General features: G+C 43.4%; 1 protein-coding gene across 19 annotated transcripts in view; it reads left to right on the top strand.

Moving 5' to 3' along the window:
- The window catches only part of tanc2a (tetratricopeptide repeat, ankyrin repeat and coiled-coil containing 2a), a 1,428,811-nt gene that overhangs the window by 1,248,923 nt on the left and 152,130 nt on the right, over nucleotides 1-27,758 (top strand). For 18 of the 19 annotated variants that reach the window (XR_011937462.1, XM_072486954.1, XM_072486971.1 and 15 more), the window contains 2 exons: nucleotides 5,956-6,064; nucleotides 7,606-7,728. Coding sequence is in view for 18 of the 19 variants with exons in the window: in XM_072486954.1 (XP_072343055.1) it covers nucleotides 5,956-6,064; nucleotides 7,606-7,728 (232 nt within the window). In the remaining variant the exon portion in view is untranslated. The remainder of the gene's footprint in view (nucleotides 1-5,955; nucleotides 6,065-7,605; nucleotides 7,729-27,758) is intronic. The other variant, XM_072486956.1, reaches the window with a different exon arrangement.

Here is a 27,758-nt window from a genome sequence, read left to right as displayed (position 1 = left end):
TGCCTATGGCGTGTTGGCCTTTATTGGTAGAGGGATTGAGTTCCGGAGTCAGGAGGTCATGTTGCAGCTGTACAAAACTCTGGTACGGCCGCATTTGGAGTATTGCGTACAGTTCTGGTCACCGCATTATAGGAAGGACGTGGAGGCTTTGGAGCGGGTGCAGAGGAGATTTACCAGGATGTTGCCTGGTATGGAGGGAAAATCTTATGAGGAAAGGCTGATGGACTTGAGGTTGTTTTCGTTGGAGAGAAGAAGGTTAAGAGGAGACTTAATAGAGGCATACAAAATGATCAGGGGGTTAGATAGGGTGGACAGTGAGAGCCTTCTCCCGCGGATGGAAATGGCTGGCACGAGGGGACATAGCTTTAAACTGAGGGGTAATAGATATAGGACAGGGGTCAGAGGTAGGTTCTTTACGCAAAGAGTGGTGAGGCCGTGGAATGCCCTACCTGCAACAGTAGTGAACTCGCCCACATTGAGGGCATTTAAAAGTTTATTGGATAAGCATATGGATGATAATGGCAGTGTAGGTTAGATGGCTTTTGTTTTGGTGCAACATCGTGGGCCGAAGGGCCTGTACTGCGCTGTATCGTTCTATGGTGCCCCACAAGGCTGTGTCCTCAGACCCCTACTATACTCCTTATACACCTATGACTGTGTGGCCAAATTCCCCTCCAACTCTATTTTCAAATTTGCTGATGACACCACCGTAGTGGGTCGGATTTCAAACAATGACGAGACAGAGTACAGGAATGAGATAGAGAATCTGGTGAACTGGTGCGACGACAATAATCTCTCCCTCAATGTCAACAAAACAAAGGAGATTGTCATCGACTTCAGGAAGCGTAGTGGAGAACATGCCCCTGCCTCCATCAATGGGAACGAAATAGAAAGGGTCGAGAGCTTCAAGTATTTAGGTGTACAGATCACCAACAGCCTGTCCTGGTCCCCCCCATGCAGACACTATAGTTAAGAAAGCCCACCAACGACTCTACTTTCTCAGAAGACTAAGGAAATTTGGCATGTCAGCTACAACCCTCACCAACTTCTACAGATGCACCATAGAAAGCATTCTTTCTGGTTGTATCACAGCTGGGTATGGAGCCTGCTCTGCTCAAGACCGCAGGAAACTACAAAATGTCGTGAATGTAGCCCAGTCCATCACGCAAACCAGCCTCCCATCCATTGACTCTATCTATAATTCTCGCTGCCTCAGAAAGGCAGCCAGCATAATTAAGGACCCCACGCACCCCGGACATACTCTTCCATCTTCTTCCGTCAGGAAAAAGATACCAAAGTTTGAGGTCACGTATCAACCGACTCAAGAACAGCTTCTTCCCTGCTGCCATCAGACTTTTGAATGGACCTACCTCGTATTAAGTTGATCTTTTCTCTACACCTTGCGATAACTGTAACATTATATTCTGCAGTCTATCCTTCCTTCCCTATGTACGGTATGCATCGTTTGTACAGCATGCAAGAAACAATACTTTTCACTGTATACTAATACATGTGACAATAAATCAAATCAAATGATTAGACTGTCCACGTTTTGGAAAAAGGCCTTGGGGATGAAGATCGGAATGGATCTAAACAGGAAGAGGAACCTTGGCAGTACGTTCATCTTGATCGTCTGCATTCCCCCCGCCAGGGAGAGTGGGAGTGAACCCCACCTTTGAAGGTCTCTTCTATCTTCCTCCAGGTTCCACTTGTGGATCTGTGTCCAGTCTCTGGCTATCTGGATCCCCAGGTAGCGGAATCTGTTCTGGGCTGTTTTGAATGGGAGCCCCTCCAGCTCTCTCGCTCCCCCATTTGGGTTCACTGGGAATGCCTCGCTTTTGCCCAGGTTACGTTTGTAGCCCGAGAAGGTTCCAAACTCTTTCAGTATCTGCAGTATTGCCTTCAGTCCCTCCTCTTTGAGTCATAGAGGAGCAGGTCATCTGCATAGAGTGAGACTCTGTGCTCTCTGTCTCCTCTCCGGATTCCCTCCCAGCTTTACGCGTCCCATAGGGCTATCGCCAGGGGTTCGATCATTAGCGCGAACAAGAGTGGAGACAGGGGGAAGCCCTGTCTTGTTCCTCTCTGCAGCTGGAAGTATTCAGAGCTGGTGGTGTTAGTTCAGACGCTCACTTTGGGAGCGTTGTACAGGAGCGTCACCCAGGCGGTGAACCCCGCTCCTAGCCCAAACCGTTCCAGTACCTCGAGGAGGTATTGAGATGTGCTTGTTAGGTGAATTGGGCATTCTGAATTCTCCCTTAGTGTACCTGAACAGGTGCCGGAGTGTGGCGACTAGTGGATTTTCATAGTAACTTCATTGTAGTGACACTAATGTAAACCTACTTGTACCACTAATAAAGATTATTATTAAAAAGACTGAAGGTAATTAATATCAGCAGAGAAAACGTCCTGGAGAAACTTAAGAAACTAAGATCTTAAATTCCCCAAGACCTGATCACTCACATCCTCGGGCCATAAAGGAAAACGCAGCAGAGATTGTATTCTTATTCATATTTTACGGGATGTGGATTTCGCTGGCTTGGCCAGCATTTGTTGCCCATTGTCAATTGCCCTTGAGAAGGTGGTGGTGAGCTGCCTTCTTGAACTGCTGGAGTCCATGTGGTGTAGGTAGAACCTCCTGTGCTATTAGGGAGGGCGTCCCAGGATTTGACCCAGTGACAGTGAAGGAACGGCGATATATTTCCAAGTCAGGATGATGAGTGACTTGGAGAGGAACCTCCCAGGTGATGGTGTTCACATGTATCTGCTGCCCTTGCCCTTGTCCTTCTAAATGGTAGCGGCCTAGGGCTTGGAAGGTGCTGCCGAAGCAACCTTGGTGAGTTCCTGCAGTGCATCTTGTAGATGATACACATGGCTGCTACTGTGCGTCGGTGGTGGAGGGAGTAAATGGACTAGCTATGATTTTCTAAAATTCCCTAGACTCTGGAATGATCCCAACAGATTGGAAGTTAGATAATAGAACACCACCAAAGGAGGGAGAGAGAAACTGCAGGTCAGTTAAAATGACATTTTTGAAAAATAGTATGCTTTTCTGTTCTTACTCCCAAAGTGAGTAACCTACCAATTCTCCATATTATACTTCATCTGCCATCTTGTTCCTCACTTACTTAACCTATCTCTCGGCAGCCTCTACGCCCTCACAGCTCACATAGCTTTGTATCGTTAGTGAACTTGCAGTCCTCTTCGTATAAGTAACATAAGACAGGCGATACAGAAGCCTGAGAACACGCACAAACAGACTCAAAAACAGCTTCTTCCCCACTGTCACCAGACTCCTAAATGACCCTCTTATGGACTGACTTCATTAACACTACACCCTGTATGCTTCATCCGATGCCAGTGCTTATGTAGTTACATTGTATATGTTGTGTTGCCCTATTATGTATTTTTTTTATTCCTTTTTCTTCTCATGTACTTAATGATCTGTTGAGCTGCTCGCAGAAAAATACTTTTCACTGTACCTCGGTACACTTGTCAATAAACAAATCCAATCCAATCCATTAGTCATCAGGACAGAGTTGGAAGCAATTATCAAGGAAGTCTTGTCAATGTACCTAGAAACTCATAAAATGATCAAAGTCGACATGGTTTTATGAAAGGAAATTATGTTTCACAAATTTATTCGAATTTTTTGAGGATGTAATTATTCGGGCATATAAAGGGGAAAACATAGTATACTTGGATTTCAAAAAAGCCGTTCAATAAGGTGCCATACAAGATTGGGGCTCATGGAGATGTGGGTAATATATTAGCATGGATAGAGGATTGTTTAATGGACAGGAGGCAAATGAGTAAGGCTAAAGGCATTTTCAAGATGGCAGGCTGAGACGAGTGGAGTGCCGCAAGGATCAATGCTAGAATGTCAGCTATTTATAATCGATGTTACTTATACGAAGAGGACTGCAAGTTCACTAACGATACAAAGCTATGTGAGCTGTGAGGGCGTAGAGGCTGCCGAGAGATAGGTTAAGTAAGTGAGGAACAAGGTGGCAGATGAAGTATAATATGGAGAATTGGTAGGTTACTCACTTTGGGAGTAAGAACAGAAAAGCATACTATTTTTCAAAAGGCAAGCAACTTGTAAATTTTGATGTTCAGACGGACATGTCTTCAAGTTCTCCAATGCTTTGAAACTTTGATCATATCGCCCCTTATCTTTCTGAATTCCAGGGAATGCAACCCAATGTTTTTGGAATCTCTCCTCGTAATTTCATTCTTGGAATCTAGGTATCATTCTGGTCAATACTTTTCTTCAAAGAAATTTGTGCACTGTGTTGACATGATCCACTTTGTTAAACCACAGCCTCTGAGACAAACTGTTGGTTCTTTATCTGCCATTGCAAGCAGCAGTCTCGTATCAAAAATAAGTTCATTGCCTGTCATCAGTTTTATTTTTGTTAGCTCTCTCTTCAATCTCTCAGGTTTGACGTGTTTTATGTTTTACTAAGTAATCATTTCTATGTTTTTAGTTCTCTGACGCAAGTTTCCATGTCATTTTATTGCTGTCTTAAATTTGTTGAATAAATTGCAATCTTTCAAATTATCCAAAGTTCCAAGAGATACTAGTGTTTAAATGCACTCTGATATCATAGAATCACTGCAGGGCAGAAGGAGTCCATTCAGCCCATCTAGTCTGCCCCGGCTCTTCGATAGAGCACTCTACCCAGGTCCACTCTCGCACCCACCCTGTAACCTAACCTGTAAATCCCAAGACACTAAGGGGAAATTTAGAATGACCCATCCATCTTAACCTGCACATCTTTGGACTGTGGGAGGAAATCAGAGCATCTGGAGGAAACCCATGCAGCTACGGGGAGAAAGTGTAAACTGCACATCGACGCCACCCAAGGTCGGAATTGAACCCAGGCCCCTGGCATTATGAGGCAGCAGTGCTAACTACCGTGTCACACCTGTCAATGCTCGTATTTGAGCAGTGATGCATTGAGTGAAATGTTTACTTGTAGATTGCTCCCTTCCAAAATTGGGCTGTTTTCAGAGTATTGTGAAGTAGAGTTGAAGTACTACACTTACAGGTGTGCTTTTGCCAACAAATTGTATTGAAACACGGAAAGCATGAAAACACAATGCTGGAGTTATTGGCTTAAATTATATTTTTCTTTTAGTATATGTGCAATACTATAATATACTAAATAAGCATTCACAATAAATAATATAATCTTATACTTATGATTGATAGTCTTTTTAATCTTGAAAATTTAACGTAAATCACTTTGATCTGTTTTCTGTGTAAAACAAGCTCAAGTTTTTAATCTTTTAAGGAGAAAAAAATGGGGAAGTCCATTGTATAGCAGCAATTCCATTTGATTATAATCTCCTTGTATACCCTGACTGGCCAGGGAGCGATAGGGTTTATCCTTCTCATAATGTGATTACTTGTTGGTCAGTACGCATAAGCTCTTTTGTATTTAAGGACCCCTTCCTACCCATTTCCTGAGCACTCTATCTCTACTTTCCCAATTTGTAACACATTTTTGACACTTTTTATTTAAGCACTATTCCCCAATCCAATATCATCCCTCACCGCCTTTTCAAATAGAATCCTTCATCCGTTTGATACCTAGCCTTTACTTCCTTTGCAAAGCCCATCAATATACCAATACCAGCCCAGCTTGGAATTCACCTACCCTGCAATTTGGCTCTGCTGCCCACAGCACCAAGGAAAAGCCACCCTCAGACCGAATTTATCACTCAGCAAAGTTCACTTATCAACCAGGCTCCGGTATTTCAAATGGCCAGTATGCTAGGTAGCTGTATTTTGTTCCTGACAAGTATCATCATTTTTCTGTATTGTACTTGGAGGTAAAACTGGAAAGAAATTAGACTGTACTGATGTTGTGAGCAATGGATTCTTATCTTCAATTTATGTCAGGAGTTTCAAAATTCGTGATTTTAAAATTAATTCTGTTTTTTACTTAGAAGTGGCCATACATTACTGGCATTCTGGTTCTCTCGTCAAGAAGGCAAATTGAATCGGCAACAAACCATTGAGCTGGGACACCACATCCTTAAAGCTCACATATTCAAGGTATTTGACTATGTATGAAAACAGGCTTGAAAAGGTTACGTCACATCATTATGGCACAACGGACTGAGTGAACCAAATCAGCATGATGCAGCTGATGTAGGAACGATAACACAGTAGTAATTTTACTGAATTAGTCATCCAGAGGCCTGGACAAATGCTTCAGAGACTAATTCAAATCCCACCATAACAATTGGGAGAATTTGAATGGAATAAAAAGCTAGTTTAATTGATAATTTTGAAATTACTGGATTGTCGCAAAAACCTACCTGGTTCGCTAATGACAGGGGCAGCACGGTAGCATTGTGGCTAGCACAATTGCTTCACAGCTCCAGGGTCCCAGGTTCGATTCCCGGCTTGGGTCGCTGTCTGTGCGGAGTCTGCACATCCTCCCCGTGTGTGCGTGGGTTTCCTCCAGGTGCTCCGGTTTCCTCCCACAGTCCAAAGATGTGCAGGTTAGGTGGATTGGCCATGATAAATTGCCCTTAGTGTCCAAAATTGCCCTTAGTGTTGGGTGTGGTTACTGGGTTATGGGGATAGGGTGGAGGTGTTGACCTTGGGTAGGGTGTTCTTTCCAAGAGTCGATGCAGACTCGATGGGCCGAATGGCCTCCTTCTGCACTGTAAATTCTATGACCTGCAGGGCAGAAAATATAAAATCTTTACCCAGTCTGGCGCACATGTGACTCCAGACCCACAGCAATGTACCTTCTGAAATGGTCCAGCAAACCACCCAGCTCTATCTAACTGCTGCAGGAAAAAAATTTGTAGGTGTACCCACATCATATGGACTGTAGTGGTTCAAGAACATGGCTCACCACTCCCCTCTCAAGGACAGTTAGGAATTGTCATAAAATGCTGGTCTTGCATTCTTGGTGAGCAAATGATGCTCACATCCCATAAACAAAACAAAAAAAATTAGTAATTCTTTGGACTGGCACATTGAACCTGTGCTGAACCACTCTATGGGATGTGCACTGTACCCCAGTTCAACGCCCACCCCACTATTAGAGGTAACATTCATTTTATTTCCCATGTCTTCAAGGACAATGTCTGCCATTGTCTTCCCCTAACAATGCAGTAACGATAGGAATGCAAGAGCCAGCATGTACAAATGCTGTCATTCCATAGAACAACACACTGGAGGGGCAACACAAGAGTTAGTGCAATCAATTGTTAACTCACCACTGGAAGCATTTTTGTTGCGTGCATACAAATTAAAAGTTCAAACCTCTTTGCACCTGTCTGTAAGGGATTTGTACTTCTTAATATTGGGGTTCTGGTTCTTGTATGATATTGATTGGTTGGTTGAGAAAGAATATGGAGCAGGAGAGAGAAGATGTCTTCCTCTGTATGATTAGTATAGTGCAACTGGGAGTGAATTGTGAATGTTGTGTAATGTATGCTGTGTGTGCATAGGAGTTGACAGCAAATCGGAGTAAATTAGTATTTGGGCTTTATTGTACTTAAACATTTAATAAAGCTATATTTTCGTTCACCCATGGCAGGGCGAAGTATTCACCATTTCTCCTATTTCTCTTTAAGGGTCTGAGCAAAAAGGTTGGGGTTTCATCATCAATACTCCAAGGGTTGTGGATATCTTACAGCACAGAAGGACTATCCACAGCATTAGCATCTCTACGCAATTTATACACTCCAAACATCAAGGTAAAGCGATAATGAATAGTTAATTCTGGGTGTCAAATGATGTTTTTGGTCCTGAATTTGAATCTAGCCCACAATGGAGGCTATCCTCAGTTTTGTTAACACCAGCTTTTCAGGAATCGCCAACCAGTTCTACGTGGGCATGAATTTGGTTTAGATTTGAAAGTGGATTTGCAACTTGGCTGAAACAAAACTTGATGCAAAAAACAAAAATCATGTGGTGTGTTATAATTATCTCTCTGTGTTAATTCTTGCTTTCAGCACGCAAAGCAATTAAGTGAACAGTAGTGACTTAGTGAGCTTACAACATATCTTGAAGGTGAACTTTGCTGTTTACACAGGATTTATTTATATTATGTGACCAATAATCCTTGCTGGGAAGAACAAAAACAACATTCGGCCCCAAAATTTTGTACGTGAGATCAGCCCTACCTTTTGTATCTTGACCTTTAATTGCTGTCTAGAGCACAACTTGATGTCATTAGTGATCTCTGGTACCTGAGTATAAAGAATTTATCCAGCACCATATTCCATAGAGTTCCAGTTTATGGCTATCTGAATATATGTAAAATCATATGATTTTTCGGTCTAAAAGATGGTGTAATCTTATGTGCCACATCAGCTTGTACGTGTGATCGAACAGCATGTTTTCTTATGAGAATGTGATTTTCATAAGCAATCTGTTTCTTAGGAACACATTTGGAGTCTTAAGTAAGGGATAACTATAGAGAAAGGTTATACTCAGTTACTAATACTTTTATCTTTTATAATCAGTTTTTGTGTTTTACATGCCAAGATACCTTTTTGAAGAAATAAATCACAATGAATCCATATAATTTTTAAAGTTCTACTCTCTGACCAATTAAAATTTGCAAATGCTCCAATTGACCCTCACTAGTTTTCTAGTAAATGCACTGGTGTACTCCAATCCCCTCGCAATAAAGGCCAACATGCCATTTGCCTTCCTAATTACTTGCTGTACCTGCATATACACTTTGTGCACCTGAAACCTTTTGCACAAAAACCTTTTGTGTTTTGTGTATTTTTAAAAAAATAATCTGCTTTTCTATTCTTGCAACCAACGTGAATAACCTCCGACTTCCCTACATTATACTCCATCTGCCATCTTCTTGCCGGTCACTTTACCTGTCTGTATCTCTTTGCAGCCTACCGCTTTGTTTCTTCCCACAGCTTGCATTCACCGTGATACATTTCTCTCTGCCTCTTTGTCCAGTCCATGTCATGAATATAGCTTGTAAACAGCTGAGGGGCCAGCACTGATCCCCGCAGCGCTCCACTAGACACAACCTGTCAACTTGAAAAATTCCCATTTATCACTACTCTTTGCTTTTTGTCTGTTCATCAATCCTCTAACCTGGCTGATCTATTGCCCCCATCTGCATGAGGCCTAATCTTGCATGTTGACCTTTTTGTGTGAGAATTTATTTGAATGTCATTTGGAAATCCAGGCATGCTCCATCTACAGGAATAAGAAGGGTGCAGTCACAATGCTGGGGGTTTACTACAGGTCTCCCAACAGCCAGCGGGAGATAGAGGAGCAGATAGGTAGACAGATTTTGGAAAAGAGTAAAAACAACAGGGTTGTGGTTATGGGAGACTTCAACTTCCCCAATATTGACTGGGACTCACTTAGTGCCAGGGGCTTAGACGGGGCGGAGTTTGTAAGGAGCATCCAGGAGGGCTTCTTAAAACAATATGTAAACAGTCCAACTAGGGAAGGGGCGGTACTGGACCTGGTATTGGGGAATGAGCCCGGCCAGGTGGTAGATGTTTCAGTAGGGGAGCATTTCGGTAACAGTGACCACAATTCAGTAAGTTTTAAAGTACTGGTGGACAAGGATAAGAGTGGTCCTAGGATGAATGTGCTGAATTGGGGGAAGGCTAATTATAACAATATTAGGCGGGAACTGAAGAACATAGATTGGGGGCGGATGTTTGAGGGCAAATCAACATCTGACATGTGGGAGGCTTTCAAGTGTCAGTTGAAAGGAATTCGGGACCGGCATGTTCCTGTGAGGAAGAAGGATAAATACGGCAATTTTCGGGAACCTTGGATAATGAGAGATATTGTAGGCCTCGTCAAAAAGAAAAATGAGGCATTTGTCAGGGCTAAAAGGCTGGGAACAGACGAAGCCTGCGTGGAATATAAGGAAAGTAGGAAGGAACTTAAGCAAGGAGTCAGGAGGGCTAGAAGGGGTCACGAAAAGTCATTGGCAAATAGGGTTAAGGAAAATCCCAAGGCTTTTTACACGTACATAAAAAGCAAGAGGGTAGCCAGGGAAAGGGTTGGCCCACTGAAGGATAGGCAAGGGAATCTATGTGTGGAGCCAGAGGAAATGGGCGAGGTACTAAATGAATACTTTGCATCAGTATTCACCAAAGAGAAGGAATTGGTAGATGTTGAGTCTGGAGAAGGGTGTGTCGATACCCTGGGTCACATTGAGATCCAAAAAGACGAGGTGTTGGGTGTCTTAAAAAACATTACGGTAGATAAGTCCCCAGGGCCTGATGGGATCTATCCCAGAATACTGAAGGAGGCTGGAGAGGAAATTGCTGAGGCCTTGACAGAAATCTTATCCTCACTGTCTTCAGGGGATGTCCCGGAGGACTGGAGAATAGCCAATGTTGTTCCTCTGTTTAAGAAGGGTAGCAAGGATAATCCTGGGAACTACAGGCCGGTGAGCCTTACTTCAGTGGTAGGGAAATTACTGGAGAGAATTCTTCGAGACAGGATCTACTCCCATTTGGAAGCAAATGGACGTATTAGTGAGAGGCAGCACGGTTTTGTGAAGGGGAGGTCGTGTCTCACTAACTTGATAGAGTTTTTCGAGGAGGTCACTAAGATGATTGATGCAGGTAGGGCAGTGGATGTTGTCTATATGGACTTCAGTAAGGCCTTTGACAAGAACCCTCATGGTAGATTAGTACAAAAGGTGAAGTCACACGGGATCAGGGGTGAGCTGGCAAGGTGGATACAGAACTGGCTAGGATGCTTTTCTAATTGGAGGGCTGTGACCAGTGGTGTTCCACAGGGATCAGTGCTGGGACCTTTGCTCTTTGTAGTATATATAAATGATTTGGAGGAAAATGTAACCGGTCTGATTAGTAAGTTTGCAGACGACACAAAGGTTGGTGGAATTGCGGATAGCGATGAGGACTGTCAGAGGATACAGCAGGATTTAGATTGTTTGGAGACTTGGGCGGAGAGATGGCAGATGGAGTTTAATCCGGACAAATGTGAGGTAATGCATTTTGGAAGGTCTAATGCAGGTAGGGAATATACAGTGAATGGTAGAACCCTCAAGAGTATTGAAAGTCAAAGAGATCTAGGAGTACAGGTCCACAGGTCATTGAAAGGGGCAACACAGGTGGAGAAGGTAGTCAAGAAGGCATACGGCATGCTTGCCTTCATTGGCCGGGGCATTGAGTATAAGAATTGGCAAGTCATGTTGCAACTGTATAGAATCTTAGTTAGGCCACACTTGGAGTATAGTGTTCAATTCTGGTCGCCACACTACCAGAAGGATGTGGAGGCTTTAGAGGGTGCAGAAGAGATTTACCAGAATGTTGCCTGGTATGGAGGGCATTAGCTATGAGGAGCGGTTGAATAAACACGGTTTGTTCTCACTGGAACGAAGGAGGTTGTGGGGAGACCTGATAGAGGTCTACAAAATTATGAGGGGCATAGACAGAGTGGATAGTCAGAGGCTTTTCCCCAGGGTAGAGGGGTCAATTACTAGGGGGCATAGGTTTTAAGGTGAGAGGGGCAAGGTTTAGAGTAGATGTACGAGGCAAGTTTTTTACGCAGAGGGTAGTGGGTGCCTGGAACTCGCTACCGGAGGAGGTGGTGGAAGCAGGGACGATAGTGACATTTAAGGGGCATCTTGACAAATACATGAATAGGATGGGAATAGAGGGATACGGACCCAGGAAGTGTAGAAGATTGTAGTTTAGTCGGGCAGCATGGTCGGCACGGGCTTGGAGGGCCGAAGGGCCTGTTCCTGTGCTGTACATTTTTTTGTTCTTTGCTCTACTGGTTCCCCTACTGACTAGTGACATCCTCAAAAAATAAATTTGTCAAACCCAGTTTCCCATTTCTAAAACCATGTTGACTTCAGCTGGTCATACAATGATGTACATTGTTGAGATTTCTTACTTTCCACATAATGACTTATCATTCCTGGGCGGAATCCCCCCCCCCCCCCCCCCCCCCCCCCCAACGCCGGGTGGGAGAATTGCCGGGGCGCCGCGCGAGTCCCGCCAGGCCGGCCCAGCACCCGCACACGATTCTCCTCTTTCTCCCCCCCCCCCCCCCAAAACTGGCGCGGTGAGAATCACAGCTGGCCGCTGGGAGAATGGCGAGCGGCGATTCTCCGGCCCGAATGGGCCGAGCGGCCTGCCCAACACGACAGGTTCCCGCAAGCGCCGTCCACACCTGGTCGCTGCCGGCAGGAACAGCGTGGGAACGCTGGGGGGGGGGGGGGGGGCGGCCTGTGGGGGGGGGTTCCTGCACCGGGGGGGGCCTCAAAAGGGGTCTGGCCCTCGATCGGTGCCCACCAATCGGCGGGCTTGCCTCTCTGAAGGAGGACCTCCTTTCCTCCGCCGCCCCGCAAGATCCAGCGACATCTTCTTGTGGGGCGGCCGCGGGGAGGACGGCACCGCGCATGCGCGGGTGACGTCATTTACACGGCGCCAATACTGGCGCACGTAAATGAGGCGGCGCCGCTCCTAGCCCCACCAGGGACGGAAGAATGGGGGGCTGGGAGCGGCCTCCGACGCCGGAGTGAAACACACCGGTTTTTACTCCGGCGTCGGGACTTAGTCTCCTGATGGGAGAATTGCGCCCCCTGTTTGTTCTTTCCCTTCTTTCTTCAATAGCAGTGTCACATTTGCTAATTTTCAGTCTGCTGGGACCATTCCAGAATACAGTAAATTTTAGAAAATCATTACCAGCACATCCAAAATTCCTGCAACCACCTCTTTTAGAATACTAGGATGTAAGCCATCAGCTCTGGGGGGTTGTCAGATTTTTGTCAGTACCTTATCTCTGCTGATATATACCATAATTTGCCCACTTTTTTTAGTCCTTAGTTTACCTCTGTGTATGTAACTTGCAACTTTGATGTGAAGACAGGTACAAAATATTTGTTCCTCTTAACATATGAAGTGATCAACCTAGGATGACTTCTGGAAGCAGTGAAGAAATAAATAGATGCCCTGATAGGGGGTTTGATTTTTGTGGATGGATGAGTTAAGATGAACTGAATCGCCTTCCCCATCTGAGTTTATCTTATAAACACAACAACTTTATCAAAGAAGCAAAAAAGCGGCCAGTAAAAAGTTTCAAACTTGGATGTTAAGCATCAAACTTTTGCTGAACAATGAATGTTAGAGGAACAACAGTTTTTTTGCTTTCTCTTCATTAAGCCATAAACACACACATATATAACCATTTCGTATTTGATGTTTTTCATGGACAGAATGCATGTGCTTTCTTACTGCCTATAATCAGTATGATTTATATGGAAAGAGGTGTGTCTTTTGCTATCTTCGAAGTATGCATTCCAAATAAATTTCTTAGCAAGCTTTTGAGAGTTTAAACTAAATAAGGTTATTTATTCTCACATACCTACACAAAATTAATGCAACATCACACACTCGGTCCCCCTCCCCCCACACACACACGTAAAGTTTGGATACAGATAAGGATAATACACTTTTACAAATTGCAGTTACTTCAGTCTCTGATTTTGCAGCTAGTTTCAGAGCTTTGGCTGACGACTCCAGGTTCTGAAGAATTGCTAGCTCATGGGATGATGAGGGTGCAATCTATGAACCCAGTTTAATTCACATTACCACTAGGTTAACACTCCCAAGACCTACCCAGTCTAGTTTGGACAGGGAAGGCCAACTTGATGCAGTCGGAAGTTGGTAGTGGCCATTGAGTTTTGTTTTTCCCTTTAGTTCAGTATGAAACATAGGTCTGAATTTTTTTGGATGGCAGAGGCTTGGCCGACAGCTCTCCAGCCCATCCATGCACTGCACTGCAGTAGCCAAAGGAGACTATGCAGCGCCAATCCTGGGACTACCTGCAGGGAGCCAATGTAATGTAAGTGGATGGGGTTCTGGGGAGGAGAGGTAATGGATGCCCTGGGGGGTGGCAGGAGGTGGAAATCCAGAGGTGTCCAGTCCGTGAGGGGAGGGCACCACCAGTTAGAAGGCAGCTTCCGACGGAGGCAGGCCCCCACCCCCAACCTGAGATCAAGCTTCTACACTTTTTCGGCTTCCCACCTTGGGATATCCAGTGCCCGACAGCCTGAAAATTGAGGCTGCGTGGTAAAATGCCCTTTCCACTTAAGGGCCTTAATAAAGGCAAAGACGGGCTTCCTGTACAAGTTCCTGCACGCCTTACCATAAAATCGCGCCCAGGTCAGAGTGGGTGGGATCCCAGAGGGAAACCCATTCATGCAATTTTGAGCTCTGCCCCTTCTGCCTCAAAACCCACCAAACGAGCATAAAATTCAGACCATGGAGATGGGCAATGTGGAAACTCCATCGTCTTCAGGTGTTGGCCCATATTTAAATAATGAAATATGTGAATTCCACAGATGGCTTTGTGGTATCCTCACCTTATCCATGTTTAATTAGGTATTCATCAGAGACTTGCTACTTCTGCCTGTAGTCCAGATGCCCAAAGTCACATTAATTGTGGCAGCCATCTTAACAGCTTGTTTGTGTCCAATTTTTAAAAGTATTGACTGAAAGCAAATAAGAGGGTAAGATACCTTTATTACTTTAAAAATCCCCAGCCTCCCATCCCGACTGTCTGTAAATGTGTAATGTAAAATACATGAAAGTACTTCTGCTTAATAATAACTGAAATAATTAGCCTGCAAGTTGACCAAAGTAAAATGTTCAACCTTAGATCTTTGTGCTAAAACGCTATCGCAGTTCAGAGGAATATTTTACTTGTCACTTTTAACAAAAGGGTGAATTTATGCCGTCAAAAGTTTCTGTAATTAGTGGGTATTTCCAGATTAATTCTAGATAATACAGAAGTGAGGACGTAACTGAACTGGAAGGTTGGGGAATTATACCCTAGGCCCAGAGTTAAATTTAGTTCAGACAAATTGAGATAAAGGAATCTCAATTACTGCTGACTGCTTAAAACATGCAGCTGAAATGAGATGAATTGTCTTTTGCCAATTCTTAATTGGGAGCCAAAGCAAGTTCCCAACTAAAATGGAAAAAAAACTTTTCTTTCGCCACCACCCATGCTTCCTTCACTCCATCTCGATGAGTGAAATGAGCCACTTGGTGTGAAAACTGTTAAAACGAACAAAGTCTCTGCTTTAGTCTTTGGGTCTGGGCTGCAATAGCCAATCTGAGCCAGGAGATGATGAACATCTGTCAACATTTACAGTGCAGACTCCCACCCAAAAAAATTATCATGTGAGTGAAGTGCCGAAGGGCACTGTGCCTGCAAAAATGACTGCTTCAGCAATGTGAGAGAGAAAGCGAAACATAATCATAAAAGTTAATATAGTCAGTTGAGTTAGCAAATTACCAGACAACAAACAAAATAGATCACATTTTTAGTTTGCCAGACCATTTGTGTTTATCAGAGCTAACCCAACATGAGTGTAAATATATTTGAGAACTTTGAAGAAATAACTTTTGAATAACACAATCCATAATATCTATATTAATTTATTATAAATGGGAAATCCGATGACCTTATTTTTTCTCTATTTTAATTCAGGCTTTGCCATTTAAGTTGTGTAAAATCCTTCCTTAACGTCTTAGAAATTCCATCACAGAAGGAGGCTTTTTGGGTCTTTTTGTGTTGCTGCTGGCATTTTGATCAAGTCTAGTTATTCCAATCCGAATTCTCTGCTTTTTTCCCCATATCCTAATCTTTTCAAACATCCGGCTTGTCATCAGTAACAAATCTGTAACAAAGCAATCCTTTCTAATCCTCTGTGAGAAGGAAATTCTTTAATTTGCAAAGTTCCACTGGTAAACTGCTGTAAACATAAATTATAAAAATCATAATCAAGTGAAATAGATGATAGATACATTTTTTGCAGATTGACGCCAACAAGGACTTTATCAACTTGATTTAAACTTTGAATCAGAAACAGGCAGTTCAAGTGGATGCATCATGAGAAAAGGGCTTGTCAGTGCTTAACTGTGTTAGGTTGAGCATTAATACACACAGAAGAAGCAAAATACAAAAAACTAATGCAAGGTAGAATATTCCAATCATCCTCGGATACAAGGAGTGGTACTAGAACCCTGGAGGATTGCAAATGTTGCACCCTGTTCAGATAAAGGAACAGGGATAAATACAGCAATTACAATCCATCACCCTATCATCAACGTGAGGAAACGTACAGAGACACGCAGGGCTGCATTCTTCGTTTGGGTGACTGTTTTCTGTGGAGCTGAATTGCTTCTGGCTGGCGCAAGAAGCAGTGCCCAGAATGGATTCACCCTCCCTAGCCATACACATTTATGCACCGCGGAGGATCGTGAGGGATTCCCAAAGGGCCGGAGAATCACAGAGGCGTGGGGAATTCAGTGTCCAGCGCGGGGAGCGAACCTCAATGCCGCCACCATGACACAGTTAATGAAAATATATTGATTAACAAATCTGAACACGCTTTGATTTGTTGAAGGGAAATGTTGCGATCCTTGACTGGCCCCCAGGGCATAGGGGGCCATCCAGTTAGGAACCAATAACATTTTGTTTGAAGTAGATAACGGTTGAGATTCGAAACACAAGATTCCACAAATTTTGAATAAACAAAAACAAACTTTACTATACAAGTTCAGAAAGATAAAACAATTTACAAAACCTGTCTTATACCATAACATTCATGGTCCGATTCCATGGACTTCTCAACATTCCACCCAAGTATCTGTCACGTATTGAGCCAGCCAACCTCACGGAGGATTTCCAATCTGCACATTTGAAGATCCTACCTTGGTATTCTCCCCAAACATCAGTCCCACACAGACAGCATTAACAATGACCCATCTCATAGGGTTTCAAATCTCGTCTTCCAAGATTCCTTTTCCCTGGATTTCCAAATACGCCGAAACATGAGCTTAAAAGCACACTTTCAGACCCACGGCCATGCCAAGTAGAACACCTCTGATATCTCTGTCTAACGGTCATCTTTATCCTGTACCTTATCTGGGACCTGTTTCTGTCGTTTTCGTCTTTGTGACTTTTGTTGGCTGATAGACTGCCACAAACTGACTGGCTCAAGAAGAGCTATTCATTGACCCTTCAACTGATCTGACCTATTAAAACCCTCCCAGCGGGTCCTACCCTTGTTACTTGGCAGGAACCAATGTAACAAACATGGAAATATTCTGTAACTTAAATGTTACAATCTCCACAGACTGCTAATTTAGCACCAAGGGACAAGAAGAACAATGGATTCCATGACACAAATTATATTTGACTAACTTGATTTATCTTTGATTAAGTAACAGGGAGAGTTGATGAAGGTACTGCAGTTGATGTTATGTGTCTGGACTATCAAAAGGCATTTGATAAGATATATAATATTACAAAATGTAAGCATGTTGAATTAACGGGGCTGTGGCTATGTGGATGCATCTTCAGCTAAGAGACAGAAAGCAGAGTAGGAGGAATGAACAGTTGTTTCTCAGACTGGAGGAAAGTTTGCATTGGTGTCCCCAGAAATTGATGTTCAGATCGTTGCCCTTTTTGATATTGGAAATAAACAGTGAGGTGGATAGTTACAACTTCAGGAGGACATGAACAGACTAGCAAAATGGGCAGATTCATAGTAAATGGAAAGAAATATGAATTGATAACTGTAGGAAAAATGAGCCAGAGCCCAAATAAACTAAATGATATGATTTTAAAGGGATGCAGGAACTGAGAGATCTAGGGATGTACAAATACAAGTGTTTGGGAGAGACAGAACAAATTGAGATGGCAGTTAATAAAAATTATTGAATTCTTGGCTTCAAAAATAGTGTTATGGAGGAATCTTCTCATCTTAGTCCCTACTGGAACAGCGGGACCATATTTGGGCCAGGAATCTGACTTACTGATTTGTGTGCCTTGGTGATGTTCTTTCCCAGAACTATCGCATTAACATCCTGACTCCAGGTACCCCAACAATCAGGGCGGACTGACACATTTATTATCTCAAAGGAAGGAGTTCTATTTCAAGGTACCATGGCATGGGTTACAAGGCTCACAAGCCCTTGGATGTTTGAGGTTGCAACAAGCATAGGAATGGAGAGGAGACATGGGAAGGATGTTCCTGGGGTCTCACTCATATCTGGAGGTCCTACAGAGGTGGGGGCTGCAGTCAGGACGGAAAAAAAGAGGCTAAACTCTCCAACCAAACATGCACTGATTGAAGTGGCCGAGGAAGGCAACAGTAAAAATGTGTGATGGGCAATAAATGTTAGTCTAACCAGCAACATCCGAATCCCAGGAACAAATAAATTTAAAAGACGTTGCAGCTCAATCCTTCTCTCTGTCTACAGGAACACACGTCCCCACTCTCATTGACCCTCTCCCTATTGCTCTCTTGGACCCACGCCTGAGAGTGATCTGCCTCAACTGGTATCTTTCCGTCCTTTTTCGTGAAGCAATGCCGAACACAAACATCTGGGGCATTGATTTTGCTACTGATAATGAACCAGCGCCGAGTGCCTTGATGAGCCCATTGGAGGTTACTGAGAGAGACACTGTGAGCTATAGGCTTATCAAAGAGAAGGCCAAGCCTGGACAGTGGCAAAGAGCAGGAAAGCAGATAAATGCTGAAGGGAATTGGGTGGACAGAGCACCTGAGAATTAAGAAGTGAAAGGCGACATGAAGAGAAGGATCTTGGGAGGGGTAAAAAGAAAGAAAAATGAAATTGTGAAAATAGAACCTTTGGTTCCAGGCTTCGCATGTGACTGGACTCGGAATGGGTCTGGATACTTAAAACCTTTGATCCCTAATTGTAAACAAGAAATAGGAAATAGATTGGCGATAATAAGGAGGAGTCTAGAGTCGAGGTCAGAGTTTCCTTGGTTATTGATGACAGAGATGGGGTGGAGCATTGCTGAGCAGCAGAGATGATTAGTGCAGCCGTATAAGCATCTCCCACGTCATGATGAAGGTTGGTAGGGAATTGCAGCTGAAGATGAATGAAGTGTCTTCGAAAAAGTTGGCAATCACCCGTCGAGCCCTCTGGGAGAAGTATTTTAAACAATAGCCTCTGTGTCCATGGCTGTAGCTCTTCAGTTTCACTAATCAAAGTTGTCAAAATTCCCTTTAGAAGCTATTCTCCTGTGCACTCGCTGGGCTGACACTGGTGCAGATTGTGGAAGATTTATGCTGTTTCGAAATAATGAATTTGTGGTTTTAATAGAAAAAGCTATTTCATTATTTTAATTTCAACTTTTTAAAATAATCTCAACTGCTTTCCCACCAAATCCACATGGATTCCCCGCTAGATTCAGATAATTTCCGAGATATTCCCTCCCAGTATGCTCTGAAACCTACTTCCAGCTGGCTGGGAAGATTCTACCTTCAAGAGTACAAAAGCAAAAAAGTTGGGTTAAACTTTTATCAGACACTGGTTAGGACCTACTGGAATACTGTGGTCAATTTTGGGCACCACATTTTAGAAAGGATGTCAAGTTTTAGTAAGGGTACAAAGGAGATTTCCCAAAACGGTGATGGATCGTTAGACTTGAGGATCCAGAGTGGTTGCTCTGCTTAGAGCAGAGAAGGCTAAGGTGCTCAAAATCGTGAATGGTCTTGATAGGGTAGACTAGGGGAAATTGTTTCCATGATCAGAGGTGAGGTAGTAAGACGGATACAGAACTGGCTTGGTACAGTCACAGAAGGAAAAGTATAGCAGTAGAAGGGTGTTTTTATGAATGGAAGGTTGTGACTAGTGGTGTTCCACAGGGATCTGTGCTTGGGCCTCTGTTGTTTGTAGTGTACATAAATGATTTGGAGGAAAATATAGCCGGTCTGATTAATAAGTTTGTGGACGCCACCAAGGTTGGTGGAGTGGCAGATAGTGTTGAGGATTGTCAGAAGATGCAGAAGGACATAAGATAGGTTGGAGACTTGGGCAGAGAAATGACAAATGGAGTTTAAGCCGGACAAATGTGAGGTAATGCATTTTGGTAGGTCTACCATAGAGGGAAATATACCGTAAATGGCAAAACTCTTAGGAATATAGAAAGTTAGAGAGATCTGTCGTGCAGGTCCACAGACCTTTGAAGGTGGCAACATAAGTGGATAAGGTAGTCAAGAAAGCATACGGAATGCTTTCCTTCATTGGACCGGGCATCAAGTATAAAAACTGGCAAAAACGAGAACCTTGGTAAGGCCACTCTAGGAATATTGTGCACAATTCTGGTCGCCACATTACGAGAACGATGTGGAGGCTTTGGAGAGGGTGCAAAGGAGGTTTACCAGGATGTTGCCTGGTCTGGAGGGTGTTAGTTATGCGGAGAGGCTGCGTAGACTTGGACTGTTTTCATTAGAAATACGGAGATTGAGGGATGACCTGTTAGAGGTCTATACGATTATGAGGGGCATGGATAGAGTGGATGGGCAGGCACTCTTTCCCAGGGTGGAGGGGTCAGTCACCAGGGGGCATAGGTTTAAGGTCCATGGAGCAAAGTTTAGAGGAGATGTGCAAGGCAGGTTTTTTACGCAGAGGGTGGTGAGTGCCTGGAACGCGTTGCCAGGGGAGGTTCTGGGAGCAGGTACATTAATAGCATTCAAAAGGCATCTTAACAAACACATGGATAGGATGGGTATAGAGGGATACGGCACAAGAAGGCACTGAGGGTTTTGGCAAAGGTTGGTATCATGACCGGTACAGACCTCAGGGCTGAAGGGCCTGGTCCTGTGCTGTATTGTTCTTTGTTCTTTTGTTGAGTACCCAATTCATTTATTCCAATTAAAGGTCAATTTAGCGTGGCCAATCCACCTCGCTTGCACTTTTTTGGGATGTGGGGGCGAAACCTACTCAAACGCTGGGAGAATGTGCAAACTCCACACGGACAGTAACCCAGAGCCGGGATCGAACCTGGGACCTCAGCGTCATGAGGCTGCAGTGCTAAGCAGGACACAGATTTATGGTAATTAACAAAAGAACCAGAGAGGACTTGGATTTTCTTAACGCAGCGAGTTATTATGAATATGGATGAATTGGACAGCTCTTTCAAAGAGCTGACACTGATTTGATGAGGCAGTTGGCCTCCTGTGCTGCATCATTTTATGAAAGCATATATTGTCCACGCTTCAGTTTCAAAAAACTGATGAATAAATGTGACCTTATTAGTGCTGATTTTGAAGGTTTTAAGTTTTAAGCCTGTGAAGTTTTAGATGATATCCTTTGAAGTAAGTGGAATAGTTAATGAACCGATTGGTACATAGTCGTCACACGTCTCCTTTACCAGAATCCCAGTCCAAATACACCAGAATCAGTTGTCACTTGTCATGTGAGAGTACCTTTAAGAAATGGGTGTGTATATATATATCTGTAGTGAGAGTACCTTCTAAGAAATGGGTGTTTATTACTGCAGTGATGTCAGAGAGTGGGTGGAGCTGGGCTGTCTGTCAGCTTTTTACTTTTGTTTTAGGCTGTTTGCTGCAGGGTGTGTTTTAGTTTCGTTTTCAGTGTTGGAGCTGTAGCCAGACAGAGCAGCTGTACTGTTGATCTCTCTGCCATGAAAAGACTATCTCTTGATCATTTGGTGAATTCAGAATTATAAATGTCCGCAGTAGTGACTTTAACCTGATGTGCTTCTGTTTAAAGGTTTTTTTAAAAGTCTTCTGGATGTTAAAAGGACAGCTTACGGATTACTTAGTATTGTATTCTTTGGGGTTGTATTTGAATTAATGGTTGCTAAGATGTTCACTGTTTGTTTTACAAAGGTTAGCTTGAATTCATAGAATAAACATTGGTTTTCTTAAAAAAATACTTTTCCATTTCTGCTGTGCCACATCTATAGAGTGGGTTGTGTGCTCCCCATACCACAATCTATTAAAAGTTGTGGATCAGGTGAACTCCATGATACACTTTGGGGGGGTTCTCTAAACCCTGGCCCATAACAAATTGGGGCTCGTCCAGGTGAACAGTCTTATTTATTGGATTGGCTTTGTGAACTTAAAGACAGTGAGGGGTGAGCATATTGTGGGTGCTTTTCAGGTGTGGTATTTTAGTTTAAGTAGGGAGTGTTTTGTGGACAATGACTCTTTCAGAGGCTCTGAAGATTTTGGGGCGGAGACGGTCACACAAAGAACAAAGAACAAAGAAATGTACAGCACAGGAACAGGCCCTTCGGCCCTCCAAGCCCGTGCCGACCATACTGCCCGACTAAACTACAATCTTCTACACTTCCTGGGTCCGTATCCTTCTATTCCGCAGTACCTTACGGACAGAGACGAAAAGCAGACCGTTAGATTTGGCAAAAACATTGCAGTTAACATTACCTGACAAAATGTGAAAAGATGAGGTCATTATGGCGGTGGCTAAGCATTTAAAGTTGCCCGAGATACAGTTTGACTCATTGGAAATGGCAAAAATTCAGTAACAAATTAAACAAATGGAACATGAGAAAGAATTAAAGAAGCTTGACTACGAAAGAGAGATTGAGGAAAAAGAAAGAGAAAGAGAGAGAGAGGGGAAAAAGAGAGAGAAGAAAGGAAAACAGAAAGAATAGCCCTAGCACAGCAAAAAGAAAGAGAAAGGGAGATACAGATCAGGGAGAAAGATAAAGAGAGAGAGTTTGAACTTCAGAAAATGGCCATGAAACATGACAGTCAGTTAAAATTGGCAGACGTAAGGGAACGTACAGTTGGGTGATAATAATGAGGATAGTGAGAAAGAGCGTCATAGTCGAAGGCTTGGTGGGGATCTATTTAAATATGTCAAAGCATTGCCAAGGTTTGACGAGAAGGAGGTAGAAGTTTTTTTCAGTCTATTTGTCTAAACAAATGAAATGGCCACAAGACATGTGGGTATTACTGATTCAAACAAAGCTGGTAGGTAGGGCTAGTGAAGTGGTTGCATCACTACCGGAGGAGTTATCTGGGTCGTATGAGGAGGCGAAAAAAATCCATCTTAGGTGTATATGAACTAGTGCCTGAAGCCTACAGACAGAGGTTTAGGAATTTAAGGAAAGAACCTGGTCAAACATACATGGAGTTTGAAAGGATCAAGCAGAGTAATTTTAATAGGTGGATAAGGGCTTTGAAAATAGATAAAACGTATGAAGCTCTATTTTTAGTTCAGAAAATTGGCGGAGTTACAACAAAAAGATGTAGAAATAAAATGGATGTATCAGAAAGCGTACACCGAAGAGGAATCTGAGTGTATACCAGAGTGTTATTACCGTAAAACTGATGTCTTGATGAGAAAACGGAGACCTTTACTTATGCAGACGGATGAAAAGTGGGCAGAAGTTCATCAAGTAGTATTACCGGTAGGGTATAGAAAGGAGGTGTTGCGAGTTGCACATGAGGTACCAGTGGGAGGTCATTTGGGAATAAGGAAAACTCAATCTAAAATCCAGAAACATTTTTATTGGCCTGGACTATATAAAGATGTAGTTACATTTTGTCAATCATGTCACACGTGTCAAGATAGGGAAACCTCAAGCAGTGATAAAACCAGAGCCCGTAATACCCATTCCAGCATTTGAGGAACCTTTTACAAGGGCCCTAATTGATTGCGTAGGACCGCTTCCTAAAACAAAAAGTGGGAATCAATATCTTTTGACGATAATGGATGTGTCTACTAGGTTTCCAGAGGCCATTCCAGTATGTAATATTACAGCTAAAAAGATGGTGGAGGAGTTACTTAAATTCTTTACTAGATATGGACTACCGACAAAAATACAATCGGATCAAGGATTACATTTTACCTCGAGGTTATTCAAAGAAGTTATGGATAGCTTGGGAATAAAACAATTTCAACTGTGTACCATCCAGAATCGCAGGGAACGTTAGAAAGGTGGCATCCGACATTAAAGACAATGTTGAGGGCTTATTGTCAAGATTATCCAGAGGGTTGAGATAAAGGAATTCCATTCGTACTGTTTGCAATTAGGGATGCACCTAATGAGTCAACCAAATTCCGTCCTTTTGAACTAATTTTTGGTCATGAGGTAAGAGGACCAATTAAATTGATTAAGGAAAAATTGGTGCGTGAGAAATCAGGGGCGAGATTCTCCGACCCCCCGCCGGGTCGGAGAATCGCCGGGGGCCGGCGTGAACCCCGCCGGTAGCCGAATTCTCCGGCACCGGATATTTGGCGGGGGCAGGAATCGCCGGTTGGCGGGCCCCTCCCCGGCGATTCTCCGGCCCGGATGGGCCGAAGTCCCGCTGCTAGAATGCCTGTCCTGCCGGCGTGGATTAAACCACCTCTCTTACCGGCGGGACAAGGCGACGCGGGCGGGCTCCGGGGTTCTGGGGGGGGGGGGGCGCGGGCCGATCTGGTCCCGGGGGGTGCCCCCACGGTGGCCTGGCCCGCGATCGGGGCCCACCGATCCGCGGGCGGGCCTGTGCCGTGGGGGCACTCTTTTCCTTCCGCCTTTGCCATGGTCTCCACCATGGCGGAGGCGGAAGAGACCCCCTCCACTGTGCATGCGCGGGAATTCCGTGAGCGCCCGCTAACGCTCCCGCGCATGCGCCGCCCGGCAAAGTAATTTCCGCGCCAGCTGGCGGGGCACCAAAAGCCTTTCCTGCCAGCTGGCTGGGCGGAAATCAGTCCGGCGCAGGCCTAGCCCCTCAAGGTTAGGGCTCGGCCACTCAAGATGCGACGCGATGCCGGACTGATTTGCGCCGTTTTTGGCGCCGGTCGGCGGACATCGCACCGATTACGGAGAATTTCGCCCCAGAACTTGCATTATTGGATTACGTGTCAAATTTTTGGGAACAATTAAATAGAGCAGGTGAATTGGCTATACGACATTTAAAAGTTGCACAAAATGTGATGAAACGGGTAGAGGACAAGAAATCCAAAGTTCGTAGTTTTGCCAGTGGAGATAAAGTTGTAGTGTTGTTACCAGTGGTAGGTGAACCTTTAAAAGCCAGGTTTTGTGGACCTTATCAGATTGAAAGGAAATTAAGTGAGGTGAATAATGCGGTAAAAACACCAGATAGAAGGAAAACTCACCGAGTGTGTCATGTGAATATGCTCAAAAGGTACTTTGAAAGGGTAGGAGAGAAAAAGGAGGAGGTTTTAATGATTCTAACTCAAAGTGACGAACCAAATCCAGATGACTTGGAATTTGACGTACGTAAAATTAAATTGGAAAATGAGGATGTTCTTAAAAATTGGGATAAATTGTTGAGTTACCTTCCAGAGGAAAACCAAACTGACCTGAAAGAGTTATTAATATCACATGGGCAAGTTTGTAGAGATAAATGGGGAAGTACTAAAATGGCTATACATGATGTAGATGTGGGAAATGCTGTTCCAATCAAACAACATCCATATCGACTTAACCTGTGCCAATTTTAAAGTGTTAACGAAGAGATTGAGAGTATGCTTAAAAATGGCATAATTGAAGTGGGTTGCAGCCAATGGAGCTCACCCATAGTGATGGTACCAAAACCAGACGGTACCCAACGGTTGTGTGTGGACTATAGGAAGGTTTATGCAGTTACACGAACGGACTCTTATACTATCCCATGTTTGGAGGATTGCATTGAGAAAGTGGGACAATCAGCTTTTATTTCCAAACTGGATTTACTTAAAGGTTACTGGCAGGTACCTTTATCCGAAAGGGCGAAGGAGATTTTCGCTTTTGTGACTCCAGATGGTATATACCAATTCAAAGTTATGCCATTTGGTATGAAAAACGCCCCAGCCACATTTCAACGGTTCACTGACAAAGTCGTTTCAGGATTACCCTATTGTGCGGTATACATCGATGATCTGGTAATTTTCAGCCAGACATGGAAAGAACATTTAAAACATTTGGTGGAGTTACTCGATAGACTTCAGGAGGCGGGTTTGGTGATACACCTAGCCAAACGTGAATTTAGAAAAGCCCAAGTCACTTTCCTTGGCCATACAATTGGACAGGGTCGAATGGTCCCGCGGGATGTGAAAACAAAAGTTATTGGGGAGTTTCCGATACCCTCGACACAACGGGAAATAATGCGATTTCTTGGTATGAGTGGATTTTACTGGAAATCTGTACTGAATTTCAGCAGTGTGGTCGCTCCACTGACGGACTTGCTCAAGAAGCGTAACAAATTCCAGTGGACAGCGGAATATCAACAGGCATTTGACGGCCTGAAGGCTGTGTTAACCACTGCTCCTGTGTTAGCCATCCCAAATTATACAAAACCATTCAAAGTGGCGGTTGATGCGAGTGATGTGGGTGTAGGTGCGGTGCTTCTACAAGACGACGACGAAGGGGCTATTGGTTATTTTTCAAAGAAATTGAATTCTCACCAGAAAAGGTATTCAACGATTGAGAAGGAGACTTTGAATTTGGTGCTAGCTTTGCAACATTTTCACATTTATGTGACCAGCAATCCGTCTGACACCATTATATATACTGATCATAATCCGTTGACGTTTTTGGAGCAATTCCGGAATAACAATGCAAGGCTGTTTCGCTGGAGTTTATTGTTACAGCCATTTCATTTAAAAATAGTACATGTGGCAGGACGAGAAAACGTGATAGCCGATGCTTTGTCACGAATGTGATGAATGGAAGCAGTTTCAGTTGGAGGCAGAAAAAAATGGACTATATTATTATACCTGTTTGCGTGTGTTGTTATTTGAAGCGATAAAGTATATTTACTGTGTGCATTTCTTAAAGGATGGTGAAAAGGTGAAAAATGAAACCATCTTGAAGTTGATGGGTTTTTTTTTCTTGAGGGGAGGTGTCATGTGAGAGTACCTTTAAGAAATGGCTGTGTATATAAATATCTGTAGTGAGAGTACCTTCTAAGAAATGGCTGTTACTGCAGTGATGTCAGAGAGTGGGTGGAGCTGGGCTGTCTGTCAGCTTTTTACTTTTGTTTTCAGCTGTTTACTGCAAAAACATAGAACATAGAAAATACAGCACAGAACAGGCCCTTCGGCCCACGATGTTGTGCCGAACCTTTGTCCTAGATTAATCATAGATTATCATTGAATCTACAGTGCAGAAGGAGGCCATTCGGGTGTGTGTTTTAGTTTTGTTTTCAGTGTTGGAGCTGAAGCCAGACAGAGCAGCTGTACTGTTGATCTTTCTGCCATGAAATGACTATCTCTTGATCATTTGGTGAATTCAGATTTATAAATGTTCGCAGTAGTGACTTTAACCTGAGGTGCTTCTGTTTAAAGGTTTTTTTAAAAAAGCCTTCTGATGTTAAAAGGACAGCTTGCGGATTACTTAGTGTTGTATTCTTTGGGAGTTGTATTTGAATTAATGGTTGCTAAGATGTTCACTGTTTGTTTTAAAAAGGTTAACTTGAATTCATAGAATAAACATTGTTTTGCTTAAAAAATACTTTTCCATTTCTGCTGTACTAGAACTGTAAAGTGGGCCATGTGCTCCCCATACCACAATCTATTAAAAGTTTTGGGTCTGGTGAACTCCATGATACACTTTGGGGTTCTCTAAACCCTGGTCCATAATACTTTCCTGACAACCTCGGCTGAGGTTAGTTAAATCGCATAGAGAGGAATTCAAACCTGGGACCTATTTATCTGAATAGTTAAGCATCACAGAATGAAATGAATAAAGGCAGGGTTTTTAAAAAATATTCTCAGTTAACTACCAGTCTAGATTGCCTCTATTATCCCAATGACCAGGGCTGAAGGGCTGGGACGAAATTACAGTTTTAGAAAAAACGGAATGCTGCTAAAGGAAGGCTTTTCAACTTTATTATTCTGTGGTGATTTGGAAAAATTTAAAGAGCAATTTCAGATTATTCACCCCCTTTCTAATGTTTCATGGTGACTTAATAACAGGAAACAAAATGGAGTAA

The sequence above is a fragment of the Scyliorhinus torazame genome, chromosome 21, assembly GCF_047496885.1.
Source record: "Scyliorhinus torazame isolate Kashiwa2021f chromosome 21, sScyTor2.1, whole genome shotgun sequence".
Classification (NCBI taxonomy): domain Eukaryota; kingdom Metazoa; phylum Chordata; class Chondrichthyes; order Carcharhiniformes; family Scyliorhinidae; genus Scyliorhinus; species Scyliorhinus torazame.
This window is presented reverse-complemented; position numbering and strand designations above follow the sequence as displayed.